The sequence below is a fragment of the Lontra canadensis genome, unplaced genomic scaffold (genome assembly GCF_010015895.1).
Source record: "Lontra canadensis isolate GAN:19392208 unplaced genomic scaffold, GSC_riverotter_1.0 scaffold29, whole genome shotgun sequence".
Taxonomy (NCBI): Eukaryota; Metazoa; Chordata; class Mammalia; order Carnivora; family Mustelidae; genus Lontra; species Lontra canadensis.
Genome location: NW_022631023.1, coordinates 14,436,443 through 14,463,290, shown reverse-complemented (window position 1 = coordinate 14,463,290; position 26,848 = coordinate 14,436,443). Strand labels below are relative to the sequence as shown.

Sequence of the window (26,848 nt, the reverse complement as noted above, 5' to 3'; positions counted from 1 at the left end):
GAATAGAATTAGGGAAAGTTCTAAAAGAAATGTAGTAAACTGAGAATTTTAATTTCAAAACTACTACTCGCAACACAGTTCTTGTATTCCTTTAGGTACTGGCTGCGTATTACCCTAAAGGAATATGATTGATTTTAAAGTTTAAGTGGATTTACCTTTTCTTTTGATGACACATTAAAATTGTCCTGCTGGGTGATGCTATTGTTCTGTACATAAAATCAAACGAAGGAAGGGTTGGCATTTATACAAATATAGACCATGCTGGCAATTAACTTGGACAGTGAGTTCACAGAATATATTTTCCCTAGCTGAGTTAAACACAAGACTGTTTTCTATTGACTTGATTTTTGTGTATGAAAGCTGGCCTCAATTTTCACATTACCAAAATGGCTACTTAAGGAATAACTACCTTCTACTTTGGGGTAACAATAAAGATTTGGAATATAAGCATGGCTATCACATGATCCGTGTCCAAGAAATAATATTTGAATTTTAAGGTGAGTCGAAAAAACCACTAATATGTCTTAATTTTGAAATAAGTTCCCTACATATTTGTTTATTTCCTCAATAATATTGTGGAAACAATAAATTATATCTTTAACAATGTTGAATGGATATTATGAATCTCAGGAAAAGTAATCTTAGAGAAAGGATTTACAATATGTATTAGGAGCAACCCAAATACACTCATTTTCATTTTCTCTCCTTTTTAACCAATTTTCTTCATGCCTACGTGTTAAAAATTATATTACTTAAATGATTCCTTAAAAAAATAAATAGGAACAGGTCTCTGTTTAAAAACAGCTAAGGTACAAACCCATAACCTCTGCTGTTACATTCCTCACTCCTTCTTTATTTAATTTTCATTATTGGGTCCTGCATTTGCATTTACCTAAACAAATTGCTTTCTTGCACAGCTTTTGGGAATAATATGTTGAAAGCATTGCAAGCTTTTTTTTTTTTTTTTTGACCAAAAATCCTTACATATTAGTGTTTGGTATATAAGAGCAGACAGCTAAAATAAAATACTTTTTTCAAATATGTATTAACCAGAAGGTGATCACTTTTTGACTCCCTAAATTGACTTCTCAGCTCCTGAGATTTTTGTGATTCTGTGCCATTTAGGTGTGTTTATGTGTGGGTGTAAATGGGTCTTTCCACAAGGAATTTTACAATTCCTTTTAACTGACTTATGCTGTCTATAGATTTATAAAATAGAATGCATATTTGGATGGTCATGAATTGATTTGCAATATGACATTTTCCCTCTTTCAAAGGCCCTGAAGAAGTTTGTTTCTGTTTATTTTCTCTATCCTGCTTATTTCTTTTCGTAGAAATATCAATTTCAAACCTTTCTCAGGCAGCTGTAATGGAAAAGTTCTATTTCTGCCTAATTTCTTATGCACGACATTCACATTAATGTTTGATAGAGAGGAAACTAGATAATGATTGAAATTTTTTTTGCAATGATAAATATGTGAAATAGAAGTAAGCTATCATTAACTCAATTTACACTTCACCTTGTCATTTTACAGATGTGATAAGAATCTTTATCAAATTATTTTTTGGCTCAAAGTATAGAAGTGTGTGTTTGGAAACAAAATATATCATGAAGCTTTAATGAATGCTTCCTTTCTCCCAGAAAAAAGGCAAGAAATTCTACAAAACTTAAAATTGTTCTTCAGGATCCACAGAGAAAGATCAAAACCTGAAACTAAAACAATGTTTCAGGTTTTGTTTGCTTGTTTAAGTCTGAAAACCATTGTACTGTTCCAAAATATGGAATCCAGAGATCTTTGGCTTTCAGGGTATAGACAGAAAAACAAAATTTAAAGCTGCTCCCCTTCACCCTTATACAATCACTGATCCTATTTAATGAAATAGACTTTTCTAGAAAAAGATGATTGGGATTACAGTGGAGTTTTTGGAAGGTTCAGAGTTGAAAGATGTAAGTTTCATTACTGACCATTATATGTAAAGGAGATTCTAACTAAAAACAAAAACAATAAGGGGCATGTGGGTGGCTCAGATGGTTAAATATATGACTCTTGATTTCAGCTCAGGTCATGATCTCAGGGTCCTGGGATCTAGCCCCACGTTGGGCTCCATGCTTAGCAGGGAATCTGCTTAAGATTCCCCTCTCCCTCTCCTTCTGTCCATGCCCACACACCCCCAACACACACATGTACTCATGCTCGCTCTATCTCTCTAAAAAAAAATAAATAAATCTTTTTAAAAAAGGCAACAAATGGTGCAGTTAAGCAAATATAAAATACAAAATCTAAGAAAACAAGATAGCACAACAAATAGCAAATTATTTTCTGAGCAGTGGGCATATATACAGTCATGAGGTACTGGCCACGAGGCAGTAAGTTTTATTCTATGTTTGATGAAAGAAAAAAGGATTTAAAACCAACAGCTCTGAAACCCAAATTATCATGGTGGACAGACTACACTGAATCCATTATTGGCTTATAGATGATGCTATAGGAGGTTGATGTATGCACACTTCTCAATTTATCTATCTTAGCATTTACCTGTAAGACACATTTTTTAAACCTGTTATCTTGAAGAGCTTTATTTTTTCCTCCTTATTCTTACTTTTCCCTTTTGATGGCCATGGTCAATATTCGATATGCCTAGTCTTGCTCTCTAGTGCAGACAAATGTGTATCATCTATTAATGTATTTGATGTGATGAACTCAGAGGGATTTTCTGAGCAAACCTTTGACTATGCTTCTTGGCATTTCATCCACACAGAAATGAGGTGGTTTTTTATTCAAGGAGATCTCTTGTTTGGGTTTCTTAATTTCATAGGAGGACCTCATCCTTATCCTCTGATGGTTTTGATTTGCCTTGAACCAGAAATGTGCACTTCACTACAATCCTCTACCTGTTTAACTTCCTGCAGTTAACCTCCCAGTAAGGCTCAGATTCAAGGAGCAATGATGATGAACAATTATGAAATGATATACAGTTCTTTCACTCCCCTAGAAATTAGTGATTTGGGATTGAACCAAATGACTTGAGAGCTCCATACTAGGCTGTTCTGCAGAATTGCTTTAATTATTATTTGGTGTCTTGTAGAGTTACATTGAGCACTTTCAGAAACAAATATATGCATCATACTATTTATTTCATCATAAGAGACAGTCTACAACATCACATTATTTCTCTTCATCAAGATCACATGATGAATTTTTCTTTCTTTTTTTTTTCTTTTCATCTAAAATGCCTGTAATTCATCTAGGCAACTAGACTCTCTGAAATTTGTGATTTGTCTTGTTTCTTTTCTGACTTCAGCTGCTAGAAAGTTCTGATACAATAATCTGGCCCACTTATAGCCTCTTTTCTGGGACAGCACCTTTACTTTTCTCTTATGTTACCTTCATGTTCATTTTCATCAATGCATTTGTATCAGGCAATAATATATGCATTTGTTTGGAATATTTTTATAATAAGATGAGTTATAAATAAAATAATGAATAAGCAAATGATGAAGAGTGTGCGAAACCTAAATTAAAACTTCATCCTCCGAAGGGAAAAGGGAAGGTCAAATGTGACATTCAAAACCCAGCCGTCAGACTGAAAGATGACTTCATGTGAAACAAGCAGCATTATAGACTTTGGGAATAGTGCAGCAAACTTAATTTGGCATGCTCTCCAGGAATTGTTTACCGATTTGTTTTTTATAAGCATTGCATTAATTATTCATTCTGCCTCACTTTGCTCAATCTGATACAGAGGTGGGAGGATGACTCTCAGAAGTTCTGTACTGTGGACTGCCTTTCTGATTTTTTATGACATTCGCAAAAAGTGAGTGAGTGTTGATATTCCTGTGTTCTTCTCTTGAATGTAAATGCATTTAGCCTAACCGAAGGCTAACACTCAGTGTAATTAAATTAAGGTAATAAAAAATATAATGTTAGTACACACTAATCATTCTAAATTGCTAGGCTTTAGCCCACTCATTCGTAATTGCTATTTTAATCATTTTTCTAAGAGTCCTTGCAGATGAAGAAATTTCTACACATTCAAGTAACTGGAAGATGAGTTGACCAAAAATGCCTACATAACCCAAAGCTCAAAAACAATTTCAAAATATGTGCAGTTTAACACATTTTTTGGAAGTTTCACCAGATGTCAGACTCTCCTTGGATTTTAATATTTCAATAATTATCACCACTTAGACTGTACTTCATCTCCATTTATTTTGTCTACTCTTTTTAAAGACATTCTAAAAAGAGCATCCAGATTGAAAGTAACCACACTGATTAATTCTGTGATCTTTGTATTCTGACACTGGTATGGATTTTATTACCTGATTACAACCTCTCATTCATTCAAATATGGATTTTTAAGAATCCTCAAATGAGTTGTATGAGAAAAAAAATTGTAAGGAAGTAACACTGAGATGTAAATTAAGAATTGTGGCTCAGGGCTTCTGGGTGGCTCAGGCGGTTAAGCGTGGAACTCTTGATTTCATTTCAGGTCACGATCTCAGTGGAGTGAGATCCAGCCCTGAGTCGGGGTCCATGCTCCTTAGAGAAACTGCTTGAGATTCACTCTCTCTCTCTGCCCCTCCTGCCGCCACTCATTTTTTCTGAAATAAATAAACAAATCTTTAAAAAAAGGAATTGTGGCCCAGCTTCTAATCCCTCTTTCAGTTTAGTTTTGGGGCCTCAGTGTTCTTATTTATCCATTAGAAAGTTGGATATTAAGGTCTTTGAATGTCCTACCTAGTCTTAAACACCATTTATGTAATTATTGATATGATTTTTTATTTGTATATAAGCTACACGAAAAGTATGTCTCTATTTTTTGTATTGATATGCATTCTGTAGCTTGTTCAAAGGGACTTTTGGTCCCACTTCTTTCTCCTCACCACTTAGTTATAATTTCTAGAAAAGTATACTGCATATATTAAACAAATAATGCACAATAATTTACAGCACATTTTTTGGTATATTCTGTTAAACTATAATTTCTCTTTAAGATATTTATTTCGTAGTTTAATACTATTTTCTGACAAATGCTCTACAGGTGTAGCTAAAATATGATAAACCCTTTCATGTTAATTGGATCCTAGGTTATGGAGTGTGTACTTTGCTGTTCAATGTGACCAACAGAGGTATTTTCAATAGCCACAGAGTGTTCATTTCAAAAAAGATTGTAGCCTGAGAACGTTTTGGAGACGCAACATATTGTCATGATCTAGGCATTCCCTGTGTCCCTCCTTCCTCCTTTCCACCCTTCCCCCACCTCCCACAACCCCAGTCACTGACAGAGTATTTATCCACATTGCTCTTCCCTAGTTATTAAAAATGCAGTAATATCTTTACATGTGACCTTTTTTTCCTATGTAGAATGAATGGGAAAAACAAAAACAAATTGGACTTTTAATATATATATTTATATATGAATATATCTATATTAAGTAGCATATCTACTATATATATAGCATTATATATTGTGATGTGTATATTTAATAACATGCATATACTATACATACACTAATTATATAATATAATTATGATATAATACATAATAATTATATATGGGGGGAGAGATATGAGTATTAAAAACCTAGGTTTTCCACTGCAAAAGCCAGAAAACTGAAATTTCAGAAGTTTGTTTTTAAAGTTGCTTCTTAATTTTAAAAGAAAATTTCTCCTAATTTTAAAAGCTTCATTTTAATACCATCATTGTGTTTACAAGCTGAAGCTCAGAGCTCAGGTAAACGTGAGACACTGAGAATCCAGCTCTCTGTTTCTCCTTCCTGCAGTCTGGGAGTGGGAGAACAGTAGAGCCCCTTTGATCTGGGGAGAACTTTTGCATGTACCATGGTATACTGTGGGAGAGGACAGCACCACAGTACATAGTGTTCCCTCAAGGTACATGAAGAAGAACGAAGAAAAGGCTTTGTGAGCTTAAACAGAAAGGGACCAAGGTGAAAATAGGCTGGAAGGTAATTTGCTGTTGTGGGGGATTCCTCCTTGATGACATCTGGGAAAATAGCCTACTTGAGAGAGCAGTCTCAAAGGGTCATCAGCCCTGAACTAATCCAAGGGGGGCTCCCCAGTTGGGTGTAAGCAACAGATGCCATGGAGTTAGAAACCAATACCCAGGATCAGACAGGACAAGCTACGCCACAGTGGATGTCCTGGAGGAATGACAGCAAATGCCTCTCCCTTCAAGGGAGGAGTCTTTGATCACTATAGGGGGGAAGGAAGAAAATAGATTCCTAAAAATTTACATTTTAAATTACAAGTGAGGACTTTGATGTAGTCCCATTGGAAAAAAGGGCTTGTGGGCATAGTTAAGTTTAATTTCAGGGATATGAACAAAGTTCCATTTGTACACAGGTGATGCTGTGGCTGTAAATGCTAAGCATCATGGAGTTGTATGTCTTCATGCAGCATCTCAGTTCAAACCAAGGACAATACGCAGATCCAACACTAGAGAGGGAATACGGATCTGGAAAAGGTTAGCCTGTGCACCCAGACACCTATTCACCGCCAACTTCCCTCTGAGAGACAAGGTCAACAGATTTACTAAAAGGTTATGTGGCATGGTCACGCTAAGAATCACCGGGGCTAGAAATATTCTCATTTCAGTGCACTTTTCACTGCGCCAAACTGCATGCAAAAGACAGCTAGATTAATCTAGAAACTACAGAGTGGTAACTTTCACCAATCATTTTTAAATTGGGCAAAGAACATTAATAAGAATCAAAGTGAAAGAAAAAAATCATCATCTTAGCATAATAAATGGGCTTCCCTTTTCCACATTTATCCTCTTATAGTTCTGATCTATAAACAAGAATGAATTATATACATTCTCAATCCAAAGAACAGAAAACTCTGAACTATGGTCTATACAATTTCCTAAGCATTTTCTGGTTTTAACACATGAATTTCATCACAAAATTCTATTTAGTAGATCTTTTCTTTCTTGAGTTTATTCTTTTCTTTTCTTAACCATTCCCTTCTGTTGAACATCTAAATGATTCACAATTGCTAATAACAGCTCTTGCCAATTCACTAAACATGTATAGATACAGCCTTAGGGATCACGTATATACCGAGAACAAAAGAAACACACACTACCCAGAATTCAAAAGGCAAATATTGCCTTTAGACTTAAAAGATGGCTCTATCTGACTAATTCATTTTTAGAAGATGAAGTACAATAACATCTTGTACATTATAAACATAGGCAGGTAACTGGAATTCAACTTCTGTTTATGGATTGCCAAAGTAGGTAATCCAACATCTTAGAAATTTTTAGAAGTTTTAATTCAAACAGAAACAAAAACAAAAACAAGACAAAACAAAAGCCCTTAAAAGTTGCCATTGAGTCATCATAATGAAAAAAAAAAAAAAAACAAAAAACAAACAAAAAAACCCTCTTGATTTTCACCATCCTTTCTACAATTTGAATTATGAAGTATTTTATTGGTTCTGAAAATTAAGTATTGATTTTTTAAGGGCATATTTAGGTAATTTTGCTAAGAAAAGTCATCCACACAAATAGTTTGCTATGAGTATTAACTCAAAGACATTAGCATTTAATGCCTCTAACAGAGTATGTTACACTGCTTGAATCAATATCCAAAATTAAATTATGTTTAATTAAGTACAAAAGGCATGGAAAAGTTGAAAACCTAGATGCTAATAGTTAGAAACAGCTAATGTCTGATTTTCTATAAACTCACTATATTTTATCAATAACAAATTTTATATACAGTTTATTTTTCATGATTTTTCCAACATTACATGCCGTTGTCTTTATTTTAAAGATATTCTAGAAAAATTTTTATGTAGTTGTTATATGGAATTGATAATAGTTTTTCTGTGTGCCCCAATACAATTAGTTACAGATCTTTATGTACTGCAGAATAGGTAGGAATAGTAGCAGAAGAAAGCTTGGTATGGATTGAGTTTTGTGGGGCTTTTTTTGTAATAGACTTTCTTTCTTTCTTTCTTTCTTTCTTTCTTTCTTTCTTTCTTTCTTTCTTTTTTTTAAAGATTTTATTTATTTGACACAGAGAGAGAGAGAACACAAGTAGGCAGAGAGGCAGGCATCGGGGGTCGGGGGGAGCAGGCTCCCTACTGAGCAGAGAGCCTGTTGCGGGGCTCTATCCCAGGACCCTGAGATCATGACCTGAGCCCACTAAGCCATCCAGGAGCCCCGTGTAATAGCCTTATTTCTTTGTTTTTTAAAACAGTTTTAGATTTACATAAAACTTGTGAGGGTTTTACAGAATTCTCATCCATTCCACTTCCAATTTTCCCTGTTAATACCTTTACATAAGTATGATGCATTTGCTAAAGTTAATGAAGCAAAACTGATACACTATTATAAGTAATATCCATATTTACTCAAATGCCCTTAGTTTTTACCTAAAGTCCTTTTTTTCCCATTTCAGGATCCCACTCAGAACACTGCATTATAGTTATTTGTCAGTCTCCATAGGCTTCTTTAGGCTGTGACAGTTTCTGAGACTTTCTTTGTTATTTATGACCTTGGCCATTGACAAGTATTGGGCAGGTATTTTGTAGAATGCTCCTCTACTGTTTTTTGTCTGATGTTCTTCTCACGATTAGAGTGGGGAGAAAAACCAGGTAGATTAAGTGCATTTGCATCCCATCACCTAAAAGGTAGATGCTGTCAACATGATTTATCTCTGATGATGCTGACCTTGGTCATCCAGCTTTTCTGCTTGGGAGATATGTCTCTTCTTGCCCATTTGCTTTCTTACTTATTTATGTATTTACTTATTTATGTATGTATTAATCATTTATCTACACTAGTATGGACTCATGTGTATTTATTTTATACTTTGGGTTATAATCCAGTACTACTTTTTAAAATTTTACTGTTCAAATTAAAGCAGTTTTGGCCATTGGGAGCCAGATACCTGGTGTCTGTGTCTCTTTAGCATATTTCCATTAATGGGATTATTTTGGAGCACTCCCTTAAATTTCTGATGGTACAAGATGGTCCAGGATCATCTTGTGTATTTCTTCTAAAGTCCCCAAATTGTCTATTTCTCCAGGTGTACCTGGGGCACAGGTGTGCTCATTGCTATGGAGATATCACTGTTTCTAGGGCCTCTAAGCTGGGACATGTACATTATGTGTACAGTAACACATTTATGGTTTGTTTCAATCAATCAAATAAGTCTTAGCATAGTCTATAATCTTGGACCTATTCATTGTAATAAGCAATGCATTTTGTTAAATTCCTTTGTGCTTTTTAAAAGAAAAAAGTAAGTAGTAATGAATTGCAAGTCTCCAAAATGATAACTGATGATAATAGGAATCATTATAGATTTATATGAAATAAAAAGACATATACAGTTCTCGTATAAAAATCTGTGTTGTTGAGCTCTTTTTGGAATATCCTTCAGCAGAAATTTTAAAGAGCATTAATAGACTTTTGTGTCTTGTTGTATTTTGTGTTTTGTTTTCCTAAGTCAGGATAGCACTAAACTAGTAATTCAGCAGAAGACATAAAATAGGATTATTTTTCAAATATATTCACCAAGGAATATTCTGAAAGGATTTAGAAAGCGAAATGAAAGTGTTTTCACAATTGTAGGGTGCTTCTGTGAGATTGATTTGTGGTCAGTGGAGTTTACTCTTCAATTAGTCAATGTCCTTGCTTCTTAATTTCACTTTGTAATTAATCTTACTTTGTATTTAATGAACATGTTAACACAGCATTAAACAAAATTACATGCTTAAAAAATCTTAAACTTTTAATATGAACAAAAAGAATGAAGTATCATTTAAGTGACTTGGGGAAGTTATCTAAAGATTTTTATTATTTTTTTTTTAGTAGTTCACAAACAATATAAATACAAAATAAATATTTTTACCTCTTTATTGTTTTTTCTTTTCTTGTTTTCTCCTCCAGAATAAACCAGTCTTTACATTTGGCTTATTATTACTAATACTATAATGTTGATGTAATAAGATTATAGTTTTTTCCTATTTGATGTGACAACTTGATCTCAGCAGCAAATAAAGACAAACTCATGAAGTTTATGTAGCTTGTATACATTTCTTTTTATTTTAAATGTTTTCATTTTTCCATGAAAATTGATCTTTGAAAAAATCAGATATGCCTTTAAAAAGAAATAAGGAGGTTGAACTTTAAATATAGATAGCCTTATAGCTTATTACAGATTATATTCTTGGAAAATATATTACAAATCTAATATGATTTTTCCATTTAAAATCATGTGAAGAAGCAAGATAGCAGAGGAGTAGGAGACTGAAATATCATCAGGTCCCAAGTGTTCAGCTAGATAGTTATCAAACCATTCTGAACACCTACAAACTCAACAGGAGATAGAAGAGAAGAAGAGGAGCACTTCTAGGAACAGAAAATAGACCACTTTCCAGAAGGTAGGACATGCGGAGAAATGAATCCGAAGCCAGGGGAAGATAGACCGTGGGGGGAGGGGCCACCTCCTGGTAAGTCAGAGAGCAGTGATACACAAAATCAGAAATTTTAAAAGTCTGCTCTACTGAAGGACATCACTCCATAGGCTAAGCTGGGGCTGGAGCCCTCACAGAGACAATGTGGTCTCAGGACTGGCAAGGTCACAGAAAGACTAGGGATGTCTGAGTGTGGCAGAGCTCCCAGGTATCAGAGCGGGGAAGCCAGCAGCAGAGATACAGTTGAGCAGTGGGCTCTCAGCACAAGGTTACCTTAAAATGTGATCTGAGGCACAGTCAGGCCACTGCTCATTGAGCAGGGACCCCACAAGTAGCAGATCCAGAGAGACCCCCTCCTTCCTCCAACAGGAGAGAAGCAGGAGTGCACTGCAGAAATCTTCTGGGTTTGGAAACTCCAAATGGGGCTGTGTGCCAGAGATAGAAACACTCGGTCAAAGGCCAGGTGAGCACGGAGTCTGGTGGGAGACCAGAGAGATGGGAGGGATTGACTGCTTTCCCTGAGGGTGCACTGAGGAGTGGGGCCCTGAGCTCTCAGAAACTCCAGCTGGAGATTTGGAGGCCACCATCCTCATTCCCATCCTCCAAAGTTCTACAGAAAGCATTAAGGGAACAAAAACTACCAAGAGCACACCCAGAAAATTACTTAACCTGGCCCCTGGCAAGGGGGGTGTAATTCTGCCTCAGACAAAGTCATTTGAGAATCACTGCAAGAGGCCCCTCCCCCAGAAGATCAGCAAGAACATTCAGCCAAGACCGAGTTCACCAATCAGAACTGCAGAACTCCAGAGCTAGGGGAAAACAACACATAGAATTCTTGGCTTATTCCCCATGATCCTTTAGTATTTCAAAGTTAATTTTTTAAGTTTTTTTCCTTATCTGTTATATTAACTTTTCCTCTTTTCTATTTTCTTGTTTTAATGTCTTTAAACTATATTTTCTTATCAATACCTTTTTATTTATTTATTTATTTATTTAAAGATTTTATTTATTTATTTGACAGAGAGAGACACAGCAAGAGAGGGAATACAAGCAGGAGGAGTGCAAGAGGGAGAAGCAGGCTTCCCGCCAATCAGGGAGCCCGATGTGGGGCTCGATCCCAGGATGCTGGGATAATGACCTGAGCCAAAGGCAGAGGTTTAACCCACTGAGCCACCCAGGCACCCTTTATCAATACGTTTTTAAAAAAATCTTTTTAAAGTTTCATTCTTATAGTCATATTTATCCCTTCATTGCATTAAACCTTACTTTTTGTATACATATAGTTTTTTTTTTTTAATTTGGGATACAATTTCTTCTAATAGATCAAAATATACCCTAAATTAGTGCGTGGCTTTGTTCTAGTGATCATATTCTCTCCTCTTTTTTTTTTCTTTCTTTTTCCAACAAACTTCTTATCTTATCAATTCCTTTTTTAGAATTTTTTTTAAGTTTTCATCTTTACAGTTACCTTCCATCCCTTCATCATGCTTACCCTTATGTTTGTATATATAGAAGTTTGTTTCTTAAAATTTTGAGAGGTAGTTTCTTCTAAGACACTAGAATACACTCAAAATCAAGTAGATGGCTCTGTTCTAGTCACCAGTCTAATATATATTTTTATTATTTATTTATTTATTTATTTAATTTATTTAGCCCTTTCTTCTCCCCCAGTTTTGGGTTTCTTCTGATTTTGTTAGCATATATTTTACTGGGGTCTTTGCCACACTTTTAGTATTTTGTTCTCTCATTCATCTATTCTATCTGGATAAAAGGATGAGGCAGAAAAACTCACCAAAACAAAACAAAACAAAACAAAACAAAACACCAAGAGGCAGTACCGAAGCCAGGGGCCTAATCAATATGGACATTAGTAATATATCAGAACTAGAGTTCAGAATGATGATTATCAAGGTGCTAGCTGGACTTTTAAAAGCATGGAAGATATTAGAGAATCTCTTTCTGGAGAAATAAAATCCCTTTCTGTAGAAATAAAAGAACTAAAATCTAACCAAGTTGAAATAAAAAAAATAAAAACTATTAATGAGGTGCAATAAAAATTGACTATTAATAATGATGAGGTGCAATAAAAAATGGATAATACTGCTAGGATAAATGAGGCAGAAGAGAGAATTCATGATATAGAAGGCCAAATGGCAGAGAATAAAGAAGCTGAGCAAAAGAAGACAAACAACTACTGGATCACAAGGGAATTCAAGAGATAAGTGATACCATAAGACAAAACAATATTAGAATAATTGGGATCCCAGAAGACGAAGAAAGAGAGAGGGGGACAGAAGGTATGTTGGAGCAAATTATAGCAGAGAATTGCCCTAATTTGGTGAAGGGAACAAGCATCAAAATCCAGGAGGCACATAGAACCTCCTCAAAATTAATAAAAATAGGTCCACACCCCATCATTTAATAGTAAAACTTACAAGTCTTAATAACAAAAAGAAAATCCTGAAAGTAGCTCTGGACAAGAGGTCTGTAACACACAATGGTAGAAAGATTGGTAGCAGACCTAGCCACAGAGACCTGGCAAGCCAGAAAGGACTGGCATGATATATTCAGAGCACTAAACAGGAAAAATATGCAGCCAAGAATATTATATCCAGTTACGCTCTCATTGAGAATAGAAGGAGAGATTAAAAGCTTCCAGGACAAACAAAAATTAAAAGAATTTGCAAGCACCAAAACCAGCCCTATAGGAAATATTGAAAGGGCTCCTCTAAGCAAAGAAAGAACCTAAAAGTAACAGACCAGAAAGGAACAGAGACAATATACAGTAACAGTCACCTTACAGGGAATACAATGGCACTCAATTCATATCTTTCAATAGTTACCTGAATGTAAATGGGCTAAATGCCCCAATCAAAAGACACAGGGTATCAGAATGGATAAAGAAAAAAGACCCATCAATATGCAGTCTACAATAAACTCATTTTAGACCCAAAGACACCTTCAGATTTAAAGTGAGGGGTTGGAAAACAATTTACCGTGCTAATGGACATCAAAAGAAAGCTGGGGTGGCAATCCTTATATAAGATAAACTAGATTTAAAGCCGAAGACTATAATAAAAGATGAGGAAGGACAGTATATTATACTCAGTATATATATTCTGTCCAACAAGAAGATCTAACAATTTTAAATATCTGTGCCCCTAACATGGGAGCAGCCAACTATATAAACCAATTAATAACAAATTCAAAGAAACACATTGACAATAATACAATAATAGTAGGGGACTTTAACATATCCCTCACTGAAATGGAACAGATCATCTAAGCAAAAGATCAACAAGGAAATAAAGGCTTTAAATGATCCCACTGGACCAGATGGACATCACAGATATACTCAAAACATTCTATCCTAAAGCAACAGAATACACATTTTTCTGTAGTCGACATGGAACATTTTCCAAAATAGATCACATTCTCTGTCACAAATCAGGTCTTAACAGGTACCAAAAGATTGGGATCATTCCCTGCATATATTCAGACCTCAATGCACTGAAACTAGAGCTCAATCACAAGAGGAAAGTTGGAAAGAACTCAAATACATGGAGATTAAGAGCATCCTACTAAAGAATGAATGGGTCAACCAGGAAATTAAAGAAGAATTAAAAAAAAATCGTGGAAACAAATGAAAAGAAAACACAGCCAGCTGTTCAAAATCTTTGGGACACAACAAAGGCGTTCCTGAGAGGAAAGTATATAACAAGACTTCCTCAAGAAACAAGAAAGTTCTCAAGTACACAACCTAACCTACACCTAAAAGATCTGGAGAAAGAACAGCAAAGAAAGCCTAAACCCAGCAGGAGAAAATAAATAATAAAGATCAGAGCAGAAATCAAAAAAATAGAAACCAAAAGAATAGTAGAACAAATCAAAGAAGCTAGGAGTTGGTTCTTTGAAAGAATTAATGAGATTGATAAACCTCTAGCCAGACTTATGAATAAGGAAAGAGAAAGAACCCAAATTAATAAATCATGAATGAAAGGAGAGATCACAACCAACACCAAGGAAATACAAACAATTATAAGAACATATCATGAGGAACTATACGTCAGCAAAGTTGACAATCTAGAAGAAATGGATGCAATCCTACACACACATAAACTACCAAAACTGAACCAGGAAGAAATAGGAAACCTGAACAGACCCATAACCAGTAAGGAGATTGAAGTCATCATCAAAAATCTCCGAACAAACAAGAATTCCCAGGGGAATTCTACCAAACATTTAGAGAAGAACTAATACCTGTTCTCCTGAAACAGTTCCAAAAAATAGAAATGGAAGGAAAACTTCCAAACTCATTTTATGAGGTCAGCAATACCTTGATCCCAAAACCCAAAACCAGGCAAAGACCCTATCAAAAACGAGAATTACAGACTAATATCCTTGATGAACATGGATGCAAAATTCTCACCAAAATACTAGCCAATAGGATCCAACAGTACACTGAAAGGATTATTCACCATGAGCAAGTGGGATTTATTCCTGGGCTGCAAGGTTGGTTCAACATCCACAAATCAATCAATGTGTTACAATACATTAATAAAAGACAGAACAAGAACCATATGATACTCTCAATAGATGCTAAAAAAGCATTTGACAAAGTACAGCATCCTTTCTAGATCAAAACTCTTCAGAGTGTAGGGATATAGGGTACATACCTCAATATCATCAAAACCATCTATGAAAACCCACAGTGAATATCATTCTCAATGGGAAAAAACTGAGAGCTTTTCCCCTAAGGACAGGAGCATGGGAGGATCTCCACTATCACCACTGTTATTCAACATAGTACTAGAAGACCTAGCCTCAGCAATCAAACAACAAAAAGAAATAAAAGGCATGCTAATAGGCAAAGAAGAGGTCAAACTCTCACTCTTTGCAGATGATATGATACTTTATGTGGAAAACCCAAAAGACTCCACTCCAAAACTGCTAGAACTCACAGAAGAATTCAGTAGTGACAGAACATAAAATCAATGCACAAAGATCAGTTTCATTTCTATACACTAACAGCAAGAGAGAAGAAAGAGAAATTAAGGAGTTGATCCCATTTACAATTGCACCCCAAACCTTAAGATACCTAGGGATAAACCTAACCAAAGAGGCAAAGAATTTGTACTCAGAAAACTATAAATTACTCATGAAAGAAATTGAGGAAGACACAAAGAAATGGAAAAACATTCCATGCTCGTGGATTGGAAGAACAAATATTGTGAAAATGTCTATGCTACCTAAAGCAATCTATACATTTAACATATTCCCTATCAAAATAACCATAAATTTTTTTCAAAGAAATGGGAAAAATACTCTTAAAATTTATATGGAACCAGAAAAGACACTGAACAGTCAGAGGAATGTTGAAAAAGAAAACCAAAGTTGGAGGCATCACAATTTCAGACTTCAAGCTCTATTACAATGCTGTAATAATCAAGACAGAATGGAACTGGCACAAAAACAGACACATAGATCATTGGAACAGAATAGAGAGCCCAGAAATAGACCCTCAACTCTATGGTCAACTAATCTTCGACAAAGCAATGTCAGAAATAATGTCCAATGGGGGAGAAAAAACCCAAAAAACAGTCTCTTTAACGGATGGTGTTGGGAAAATTGGACAGCCACATGCAGAAAGAAGAAACTGGACCGTTTTCTTACATCACACACAAAAATAGACTCAAAATGGATGAAAGACAACAATGTGTGACAGGAATCCATCCAAATCCTTGAGGGGAACACAGACAGCAACCTCTTCAACCTCAGCCTCAACAACTTCTTCCTAGCAATGTCACCAAAGGCAAGGGAAGCAAGGGCAAAAATGAACTATTGGGATTTCACCAAGATCAAAAGCCTTTGTACAACAAAGGAGTCAACAAAACCAAAAGACAACAGATAGAATGGGAGAAGATATTCACAAATGACATATCAGATAAAGGGCTAGTATCCAAAGTCTATAAAGAACTTATTAAACTCAACACCCAAATAACAAATAATTCAATAAAGAAATGGGAAGAAGACATTAACAGACATTTCTGCAAATAAGATATCCAGATGGCTAATGGACACATGAAAATGTACTCAACATCACTCGGCTTCAGGGAAATACAAATCAAACCACAATGAGATACCATCTTACACCAGTCAGAATGGCTAAAATTAACAAGACAGGAAATGACAGATGTTGGTAAGGATGTGGAGAAAGGGAACACTCCTACACTGTTGGTGGAAATGCAAGCTGGTGCAGCCACTCTGGAAAACAGTATGGTGGTTCCTCAAAACATTGAAAATAGAGCTACCCTATGAGAAAGCAATCGCACTACTGGGTATTTACCCTAAAGATACAAATGTAGTGATCCAAAGGGACATGTGCACCTGAATGTTTATAGCAACAATGTCTATGATAGCCAAACTGTGGAAAGAACCTAGGTGTCCATCAACAGATGAATGGATAAAGAAAATGTGAGCTATAATGGAATACTATGCAGCCACCAAAAGGAACAAAACCTTGCCATTTGCAATGGATGGAACTAGAAGGTATTATGCTGAGTGAAATAAGTCAATCAGAGAAACACAATTATCATATGATCTCCCTGATATGAGGAAGTTAAGAGGCAACATGGGGGGTTTGGGGGGTAGGAAAAGAATAAATGAAACAAGATGAGATCGAGAGGGAGACAAACCATAAGAGACTCTTAATCTCATGAAACAGAGGGTTGCTGTTGGTTGGGGGTTAGGGCTAGGGTGGCTGGGTTATGGACATTGGAGAGGGTATGTGCTATGGTGAGTGCTGTGAAATATGTAAGCCTGATGATTCAAGACCTGTACCCCTGGGGCAAATAATACATTATATATTAATTTTTAAAAAGAAAAAAAATAAGATAGGAAACCGATAAGGCACATACCGCAGAGAGGGAAAGAGTAGTCCTGTATTGCTGTCATGCCCTGTCCTTTGGTGACAAGAACAGTTCTCTGAAGACTATTGAAAACCAGGATAACTAAGATACCAGGGTTGTATATTTCATAGTAAAGAGTGCTTTAGTTTAGATAAAGATATATTTTCATAATAATTTTAGACCATAAAATACTAAAATGTGGACTCACTAGAAAAGTAAATAAGCAGCCTCTTTCATTGTCGCATCCTAGGGGCACCACTAAGCTTGGTGCTCCAGCACTACTCTCCAGCTTCTTTCATTTATGCAGTCTTCAACAAGCAACTGAGAACCTACAATGAACCTGACACTGTGCTGAACACAGAATAGGCACATAGGGAAGGACTTACTCCCATTCTTTGAGAACGGTATCCAGAGCCCTAATATCCGTCAGAATCTTAAGATATAAAAATAAACAAATGGCCTATAAGAAATATTAAGAAGGGGAGGCTCAGGTAAAAGAGAGTGAAGAAGGAAAAGGGAAGGACAAGGAAGATAATGCTTTGAGCTTAGGAGGCTGAAGATGTAATTGGAGAGATAAGGCATAAATTAAAGCAAACAAAGAAGTCACAGCAATATAGTACAAACAAAGTGAGGTAGAATGAAGTATAGTAAGGCTGATGGAAGTTTGGAATAGTGGACAAGTCAGTAAGGAGGCCAAGTGTCTCTGGTCCACCAGACATATTGGATGAATGACATACACCTTTTAGAAGTCAGATGGTCAAATTTCACTGCTTGAAGCTTATCCCCTGTTTTCTTTCTATTCTTCATGTCTAATATTGTGCTCACTCAACAAATGATCAGCCTACTCTTTCTTATTTACAGAACATCCATCTTCAACAACCCAACATCTTCCATATGACCATGTGCTTCTTTGGAAAGCTGGGATGATCTCCTCTTGCTTGTCAATACTCAGCTTAAGAATGAGAACATGAGCAAGTCTGGTCAGTAGAGACATTGACAAGAATTCTGGAGGCTTCTGGGGAAAATATCTGCCCCCTCGCTTCAACTCTTTTAAAAGGGAGACTGGTAGGGAAATACAAATCAAAACCACAATAAGATACCACCTCACACTAGTCAGAGTGGCTAAAATTAATTAACAATGACAGATGTTGATGAGGATGTGGAGAAAGGGGAACCCTCCTACACTGTTGGTGGGAATGCAAGTTGGTGCAGCCACTCTGGAAAACAGTATGGAGGTTCCTCAAAAAGATGAAAATAGAGCTACCCTATAAGCCAGCAATTGCACCGGTATTTACCCTAAAGATACAAATGTAGTGATCCGAAGGGGCATGTGCACCTGAATGTTTATAGCAGTCAATCAGAGAAACACAATTATCACATGATCTCTCTGATATGAGGAATTTGAGAGGCAGGGAGAGGGGTTGTGGGGAGTAGAGAGGGAATAAATAAAACAAGATGGGATCAGGAGGGAGACAAACCACAAGAGACTCTTAATCTCATGAAACAAGCTGAGGATTGCTGGGAGTGGAGGGGGTAGGGAGAGAGTGATTGGGTTATGGACATTGGGGAGGGTATGTGCTATGTTGAGTGTTGTGAAATATGTAAGCCTGATGATTCACAGACCTGTACCCTTGGAACAAATAATACATTATATGTTAATAAAAAAATCATGTTAAAAAGCAAGTCTAGAGAAAAAAATTTAGGAAAATATCCCCATATCACATTTCACAATAATAAAAATAATATACCTTTCAGCATAGGTAATGTGGTATTTAAAATGTTTTTAATAAAACAGAGAACAAAAAGTATCCAAACATTTAAATGTACAGTTGATCCTTGAACAACAGGGGTTTGAACTGCATGGGTCCACTTACATGCAGATTTTTTTTTTTTTTGATAAATACAGCACAGTACCCTAAATGTACTTTCTCTTCCTTATGATTTTCTTAACATCTTCTTTTTGCTAGCTTTCTTTATTTTATGGATACAGTATATAATACATATACCTACAAAATCTAAGCTCATCAACAGTTTGTGTTATTAATAAGTAAGCAACTAGCAGTGAAATTTTTGGGGGAGTCAAAAGTTACATGAGGAGTTTCAATTGCACAGGGGTTGGTGCCCCTAACCTCTGTGTTGTTCAAAGGTCAATTGTACTCCTAAAGCTTTATTAAAAAGTTCTGAGGTAGAGTGGACAGAATTTTGGTTAGACTGAAAAAGTAGTAGGATGTGTGGTCATGTGAGTTCTGATGTGTGGAAGTTTTAAACTTCAGTGATTTTATTGGCCAGTGTTTCCTGAGACATGTTCTAAGGAGCAAGAGTTGGTGAGACATTAGTGGTTGTGATTCAAGTAAGAGTCCTCTGATAACGAAATGTAGGAAATACTGGATTTAGAAAAAGAAACAGGTTTCTTCGTGCAGAATCCCAAAGAGCCTTTAATACGCAAACCCACCTCATGAATCTCTAAGTGACAGCATTTCTCCACACTTAGTTAGCCACACAAATAAATTATTCTAGAGCACAAAACTGCCCTGTTCATTCACAGGGAGAGAGAGAGGGAGGTACCCTGGTCAACTCTACCACATGACCCTCATTTTACATATGATGCCACATTTCATCTTTGCAACAAACCCATGAGTTTGTGACTACTTCTTCTCTAACTGACAACAACAACAACAACACACACACACAGTCCCCAAACAACACATATTAGCAATCTTTTCAAAGTCAACCAATTAGGAAAAGTCAGGTAGAAAAGAGAATCCCCTTCTACCTGGAGTTCTCCTTCACTCCTTCTTCTAGGAGACATAACTTCTGGAAAATTTTAGGACATAGATGATATTTCCTAGCTTATACAGTTAATTATCAGTGGAACAATGGAAGAGGATTGAGAGGCTATGGAAAATTACCACCATCAGACTATCTCCATCAGTTCTCCCTCAAAACTGGTCCAATCCAGTGTAGGATTTCATTAAAAATGGTATGTTTGCTAGGCATTCAGGAGCAAGACTTTCCCCTCTAACTGGATTGCCTTCCTTAATTCCCTCATAAAGTGAAATTATGGAGAATCAAATAATAATACCATATTTCCTTTTTGCTAATTGCCTAAAATATACTCAAATATAAATTACTTTAACTTTGATTTATGTGGTTATCCCTGAATCCCTAAGAGCAACATTTCATCTCTCTTATATTTGATTTCAGCTTAAATAGTTATGTAACTGCATAGCTAAATCCATACACAACACCACATACTTTAACGCAAGTAGCTTGAAACTTGAGAGCAGAAAACTAGTTTCAAGTTCTGGCATTTCTACTAACCAGCACTTGAACTTAGGCAAAGCTACCAAGTCATGGTGTTTTCACTGAAAACTGGAAATTAGAAACCATTTCCCATAGGAAATGTAGCCTCAGTTGACGTTTAACATAGTATAAACATTGGGCTTGTAAAATTAATATAAAAGAAAAAGATGAATTATGCAGGGAAGGTAATATGGTAAAAGAGCTGCTCATTTGCAGAAATATGTTCCCATTATCCAGGTACTCTCTTTCCATCATGCTAAAAGACAGTTTCTCTCTCAGATTTTTCAAGGACTAATGGCATTCTCAAGTTGATGGTAACACCAACACCACCCTGCTCTGTCTGGGTAAAATCTACCTGAGGCTGCACAGATCTCCCCAAACAAAGGTAAGAGTTTCTGCTCCAGGTATGGCAGAATGAACCCACTCTCTCTGTCTTCTGTGCATTTGGAGACTTGAACTTATTCCATGTAGACTATGCCACTGATGTCATAAGTCAATGGCAGAAATGAACTGAAAACTCTCTGAGGATAACATTTGGAATGAAAAAATCAAATGTCTGTATTGGGCCTGATGAAATACTTCAGTGGTTATATATAGTGCACACCACCAGAATATAAGCCTAACAGGTCAGATGTGTTTGTCTGTTTCATTCATTGTTGTATGTCTTTTTTTTTTAAGATTTTTATTTATTTATTTGACAGAGAGAGAGATCACAAGTAGGCAGAGAGGCAGGCAGAGAGAGAGGGGGGGAAGCGGGCTCCCTGCTGAGCCGAGAGCCTGGTGCAGGGCTCAATCCCAGGACCCTGAGATCATGACCTGAGCCTAAGGCAGAGGTTTAACCCACTGAACCACCCAGGCACCCCCATTGTTGTATGTCTTGCATCTAGAATTATTTCTGTCTCATAGTTGGGAAGTAAGCACGTAGTAAAAAGCTGTTGAGTGAAGAATGAATATTAAAATGATGAAAGAACATGGTTTCTAAAGAATAAAGTTGTGAGTTTTTGTACATGGAAGCAAAAATACAAACAAATATGTAGGCAACATATTTTGGAACTTTGGGGATCTTTGACATCAAATATTAAAAGATGATGTTATGGCCAACTTGATAATTAAAATAAAATCCATTTGGATCTCTCTTAAGGAAATAAGAGCATTTGGACAACTATATTGTCATTTAACTTTCCATACTATCCATATAAATTTCCACAATATTTCTCTTTATATGCTATATTTAATTGCATAGTAGTAATACATTTTTTAATGGTTTGTTTGCAAGTCCTAAAAATTATTTATTTGATCCTCCCCCTGTGAAATAGGAAAGGCAAATATCATTACAGCTAATTCACAGCAGAAGAGATTTGGGTTCAGAAATATTAAATGTGTAACAGAAATATCCCACATTTACTGCTGAGTCTCTGCTCAGGAATAAAATGTAAATAATAAAAAAAAGTGAAAACAAAACAATAAAATGATTACAATGCAACTAATGTATCCAAATACTGCTCCAAGTACTTTCATATTCTATTTCATGTACTTTTACCAATGTCACTGTGAGGTTGCAATTGTTTTAGTTGGATTTTTCAGATGCAAAATGAAGGCTCGGTGAAACTGAGTAACTCTCTGCTGACCTATCTAGTAAGTCTTGGAAAGGGGACCCAAACCTGTGCTTTGTGACAACAAATCATGTGTCAGAAAGCCTCGCTCCCAACACTTACCTCTTAACTCTATTCTTTTACCACCACGTCTATGACTGTGTATATTAAGATGATATGTAAAAATGTAGTATGTAAATATATCTTTCTGTTATGATTATTATTAGAAATAGGATAAATCTGTCCCAGAAATTACATATGCACATGGCATTGTTTTTCTTTTCTTTTTCCCTTTTTCTTTTCTTTTCTCCTTTCCTTTCCTTTCTTTTCTCCTTTCCTTTCCATTTCTTTTCTTATTTCTACTAATGGAGGTGTGTTATTATCTACTCAGGTCACCTAGACCCTGCTGTGACTATTAGTTATAGGTTGGCTGGCCAGGTGACCCTGAAGCTCAAGTGTGTGTGTGTGTGTGTGTGTGTGTGTGTGTGTGTGGTGTTAGGAGAGTGGAGATTAGCTGGTTTTTAAGGTACACTGGAGTATATAGAGAAGAAGGGAAGACCCAGCATTCCCTAGGGAATTCCCAGCAGCTAGCCATATTTCTCTTCCATGCAGGGTGCTGGGAAACCTCTGGAGTGCAGTGGTAACATTTAGAGCACCTCCATCCTATGGGACTCCCTTCATGTCCCTAACTGTTGTGTGAAGTTGGTTAAACTTTTCAACAGATACGCACAATATGTGTGAGAAGCAGGCAAATGTACAAACTAAATGACCTCTCCAATACTAGCACACATGAATTTATCTTAAATATTTTACCTTTCGTTCACGTTCCTCAATAGCTCAGGTTTAAGCAGACACTCACAAGCAAGTAGACTGCTAAATAATTCATTCAAGCATTCAAGTGTCTTTTCATATAAACATAGTGCAAAGTGCCTAAGATTAATGCTATGCTTTAGATATTTTAAGTTACTAGAAAATATGGGAGTCAATAATCAAAAGCCCCTATTTCTGGTTGGTTGGCTAGAGAGTTCATGGTTTGTGGGAAAGGGAAAAAAAGAGAGATGAAAAAAAATGCATTTCAATTTTTCTCTTTCCTTCCCTACACACACACATACACACGTGCACACACTCATAGACACACAGACTGCACACACTTGCTTAGTCCCTAACTCCTTTAATATTTTGTATTCAGTACTGGACTCGGCTGACATAAGAAACTCCCTGTAAAAAGGTAGGTTTCCTCTGAGTTAAGGCTGGTTTCCATGGTGCTGAAATGTCTGTTTAAAAGTAAGCATCATCCTGAGGTACATACAGGGTAGTGCTCCTGCCAACACAGGTCACTCTGAGCCAGAAGGAGTTAGGACATCTGCACTGCACATAAACAGCATCAGGCCATGCAATTTTACTTTATGCATTTCAGCTCCCATTTAGAAAAAAGAAATCTCATTATCTTGTACCATATATTTTAAGGTCAGTGAATCATGTTGGGATGTTTTCACTCTGAAAACCACATTTAAATGGATGAGTATAATTGCTTGGATAAATACTCATATCTGTGAACAAGTATGTTTTAAAACATCCTCTTCCACTCCTTCTGGAAATTCCTTTAGATATGGGGAATTCAGGGGAGGAAAATGCTATCTTAAGTTTGTTATACAGGAAAGAGGGCTATTAACTGACATAACCTGTTCTAGTACATCTAGATTTGTCTCTTTTAAAATATATAAGGTATAAGCAAAACACCAATTAAGTTAATAAGCGTTGGAAATTGTAACACACGTTCATCACTTATTTAGTGTTGTTCAAAGGAATTTGTTATTGGATCATGAAGGGCTGATTTCATCCAGGAAAAAAAAAATCAAAATGTTAAGGTTAGAACATATCTAAGGTGAAGGATATTTTGGTTTTGAGTGGTATTTGTGTGTGTGTGTGTGTATGTGTGTGTGTGAGTGAAAGGAATACTTTGGAACTCTTTTAATGGACAGTCTGAATTATCCAAAAATTCACATTATCATTATCCATAATCTAGAAAAATATATCTGCAGTAAAAATTAGCATTCAGTATCTTTTCTTTTCTTGAAAATTAGATCCCACATGCCTAAAGAAAATGCATTTCAAAGTAGTAACTTCTAATTTTTTTTTCTTTAATACTGATGTTGAGTGACAAGAACTAGTTTCTGAATCTTTGGAAAGAGATTTGCTAACTGCGGGTCAGAATCAGTAAAGTGAGAAATTTCAGCTGCTCAGGGGCATCACTTGGTGAGGGCTTACAATGCTCTGGGCACTTTCTGTGGGTTCCTGGAAAGGGTATGAATTAGAAGACCTTAAAGCTCAGGACCTCACTCTTGCTACCTCAAGTGGGAGACTGGAGAAGCTGGGATACCCATGGGGTGGTATCTGAGCCTCACCTGTGTCTCTCTCTTTGTGTCCCTAAGAAGCACAGTTGGTTGGGGAAGGGTGAGGACAAACTGAGACCAAGGGAATAGAAATTGGGTTTAGTATGGAAGGAAGAAGGCAAAGAGCTTTTTGAACACACCCCTCCCCCAACAGCCTAGAAATTGTTCAGTGCCTCCACTAAACCATGGTGGTGGGTGCTGTGCATGTAGGTCTATGACCACACACTAGCAAAGTACCCCCTTCCCCAACTCTTCTATTGTCCTTGCCTTTTGCTCTCTTTAGGCTGCCTCAGAGTTCCTACATTCAGGCTTCCAGTCCTTTTTTATCCCACCTGAGAAAGAAGTCCAGAGTCTTCCAGGGAGTTATCTTGATGGATACTGGGTCATTCTTAGTGGCAGGCAGGCGTGGTAGATCAGGGATCAAGTGGCACACTTAGGTACCTGCTCTTGGTACTGACTGACTTTCCACTCTACTCCTTAAACTCTCAGCCAGAGTCAGAGCCGGCCTCTGCCCCACTCTGGAGGAATCCTCCAAATTTTGGAGGCTCCATGTAGAAGAACCCAACTTGGGGATAAAAACTTAGAGGCTGGGGTTACCAGATTCGGGGAAATCCCTGTGTTCCCCGAATTTTACTCTTGACATCTGGACATGCCTGCGAGTACCAGGAACCCGGGTTGCCTGGGATCTCGGGGCGCATCTGGACTTCCGACGTCCATCCAGACGCCCAGAGAGCGCATCTCCGCGCCCAAAGCAACTGGCTGCAGCCGCGCGACCCCGCGCCTGGAGTAGGGTGCCCGCGCGGGCGAGCTTGGCCCCCTGCACTCCTGCCCGCGTTCGTAGAGCCCGTATTGAAAAACCCGCCAACCGTCCCTCTCGGGGAAGCCCGGCACTCGCCAGGAGGGCAGCGGTGACGCGGCTTCCCTTTCTCGGAGCCTCCTGTGCGCGCTGCCCTCGCCACCCCCTGGCTCTGCCCTTGCGCCGGCGCGCGCTGCCTCCCCGGGACCCGCCACGTTCGCGCCGGCAGCGGGGAGCGGCCAGGTCCCGCGATCCGGCAGCCCGGAGCGCTCTCCCCGGGCTCACTCACCGATCCTGAGTACTTGCGGGGCGGTCTGGGGGAGGACGTAGCAGAGGAAATAGACGAGTGCCCAGCTGGCGTCTCTGGTCCAGAGCCCAGGCTGGGCGACGAGTGCGCGGCGCTCCATCTTCCCAGCTTCTTAATTCCTGCCGAGACCCAGCCGCGGCCGCACGCCCGCGAGATGCAGCCCGCTCGGGCCGGCTCCCTGCCTCATCCTCCCCGGGAGGCTCGGCGTCGGCACCCTGCACGCTCCCGGCGGAGAGAGATCGAGGGAGCGGGCGTGGGGACAAGGAGCTGGCTGGCGGCGCTGGGCTGGCTCCGGGCTCCTCGCTTCTGCCGCTAGCCCATCACTGCTCCTCCTCCTCCTCCTCCATGGGCCGCAGACCGCGGAGGATCAGCGCGCTCCTGCTCCCGGAGCCAAGAGACCAGCTGAGGAAAGTTGCTGCCCCAATTTGCGGGCACGTCTTCCTCATTCGTCCTCTGGTCAGATGGAAAGTGGGGGGCAGGTGGAGGGGTCAGTGAGAGAAGGGGGGGTTAAGGGGAAAGAAGGAAGAGGAAGGAGAAAGGGTACTGGGTGAGTTGGTGCAGGGGCTCTGAGTGAGCAGGATGGGCGCCTGCAGGTTAACTGGGAGCGGAGCCACGCTCTAGCCTCTCTCAATCCTTGCTTTCCAAACCACCCCTCCTTCTCTGGCCCCACCCTTGATTTACTGCCCGCCCCAACACCACTGATCCAGACACTCACACACGCACACATGCACGCACATTCCCCCTTTCCCTCAACTTTGCGCTGCGCTGCTGGAAAGTCGATGGAGTGTTGCATACTCGAGACCGAGAAAATCTTATCTACTGGTCGGAACGGAGGCAGTCTCCTCTGTGGGCTGTGAGTGACAAGGGGCCTCATTGGTACTGTCCCTGTGTCCCTGTTAGGGGTTCGTGGAGATGAGCAACTACTACACTTCTCATCACTAGATGGAGAATCTCCTTCCTGGATGCCAGCATTTCGGAGAATAGCAGAGCTCCTGTTTTTAACTCTGTCAAGGATGAAAAGGAAGAGGAGAATGATAAACCTCCAGTACTCTAATATTAGAGTGGCTTCTTTTCTAGTCAGATCCCGAGATATTCTCT

The 26,848-nt window shown here is 38.0% G+C and overlaps 1 protein-coding gene across 4 annotated transcripts in view; it reads right to left on the bottom strand.

The window, feature by feature from the left end:
- The window catches only part of GRIK1 (glutamate ionotropic receptor kainate type subunit 1), a 376,109-nt gene extending 349,517 nt beyond the window's left edge, over positions 1-26,592 (bottom strand). For 2 of the 4 annotated variants that reach the window (XM_032865451.1, XM_032865453.1), the window contains exon 1: positions 25,733-26,588. In XM_032865451.1, coding sequence (XP_032721342.1) covers positions 25,733-25,850 — 118 coding nt within the window. In that variant the 5' untranslated portion in view covers positions 25,851-26,588. Of the gene's footprint in view, positions 1-25,732 lie in introns of all 4 variants that reach the window. The other 2 variants (XM_032865454.1, XM_032865452.1) reach the window with 2 other exon arrangements.
- Positions 26,593-26,848: the final 256 nt, after the last annotated feature.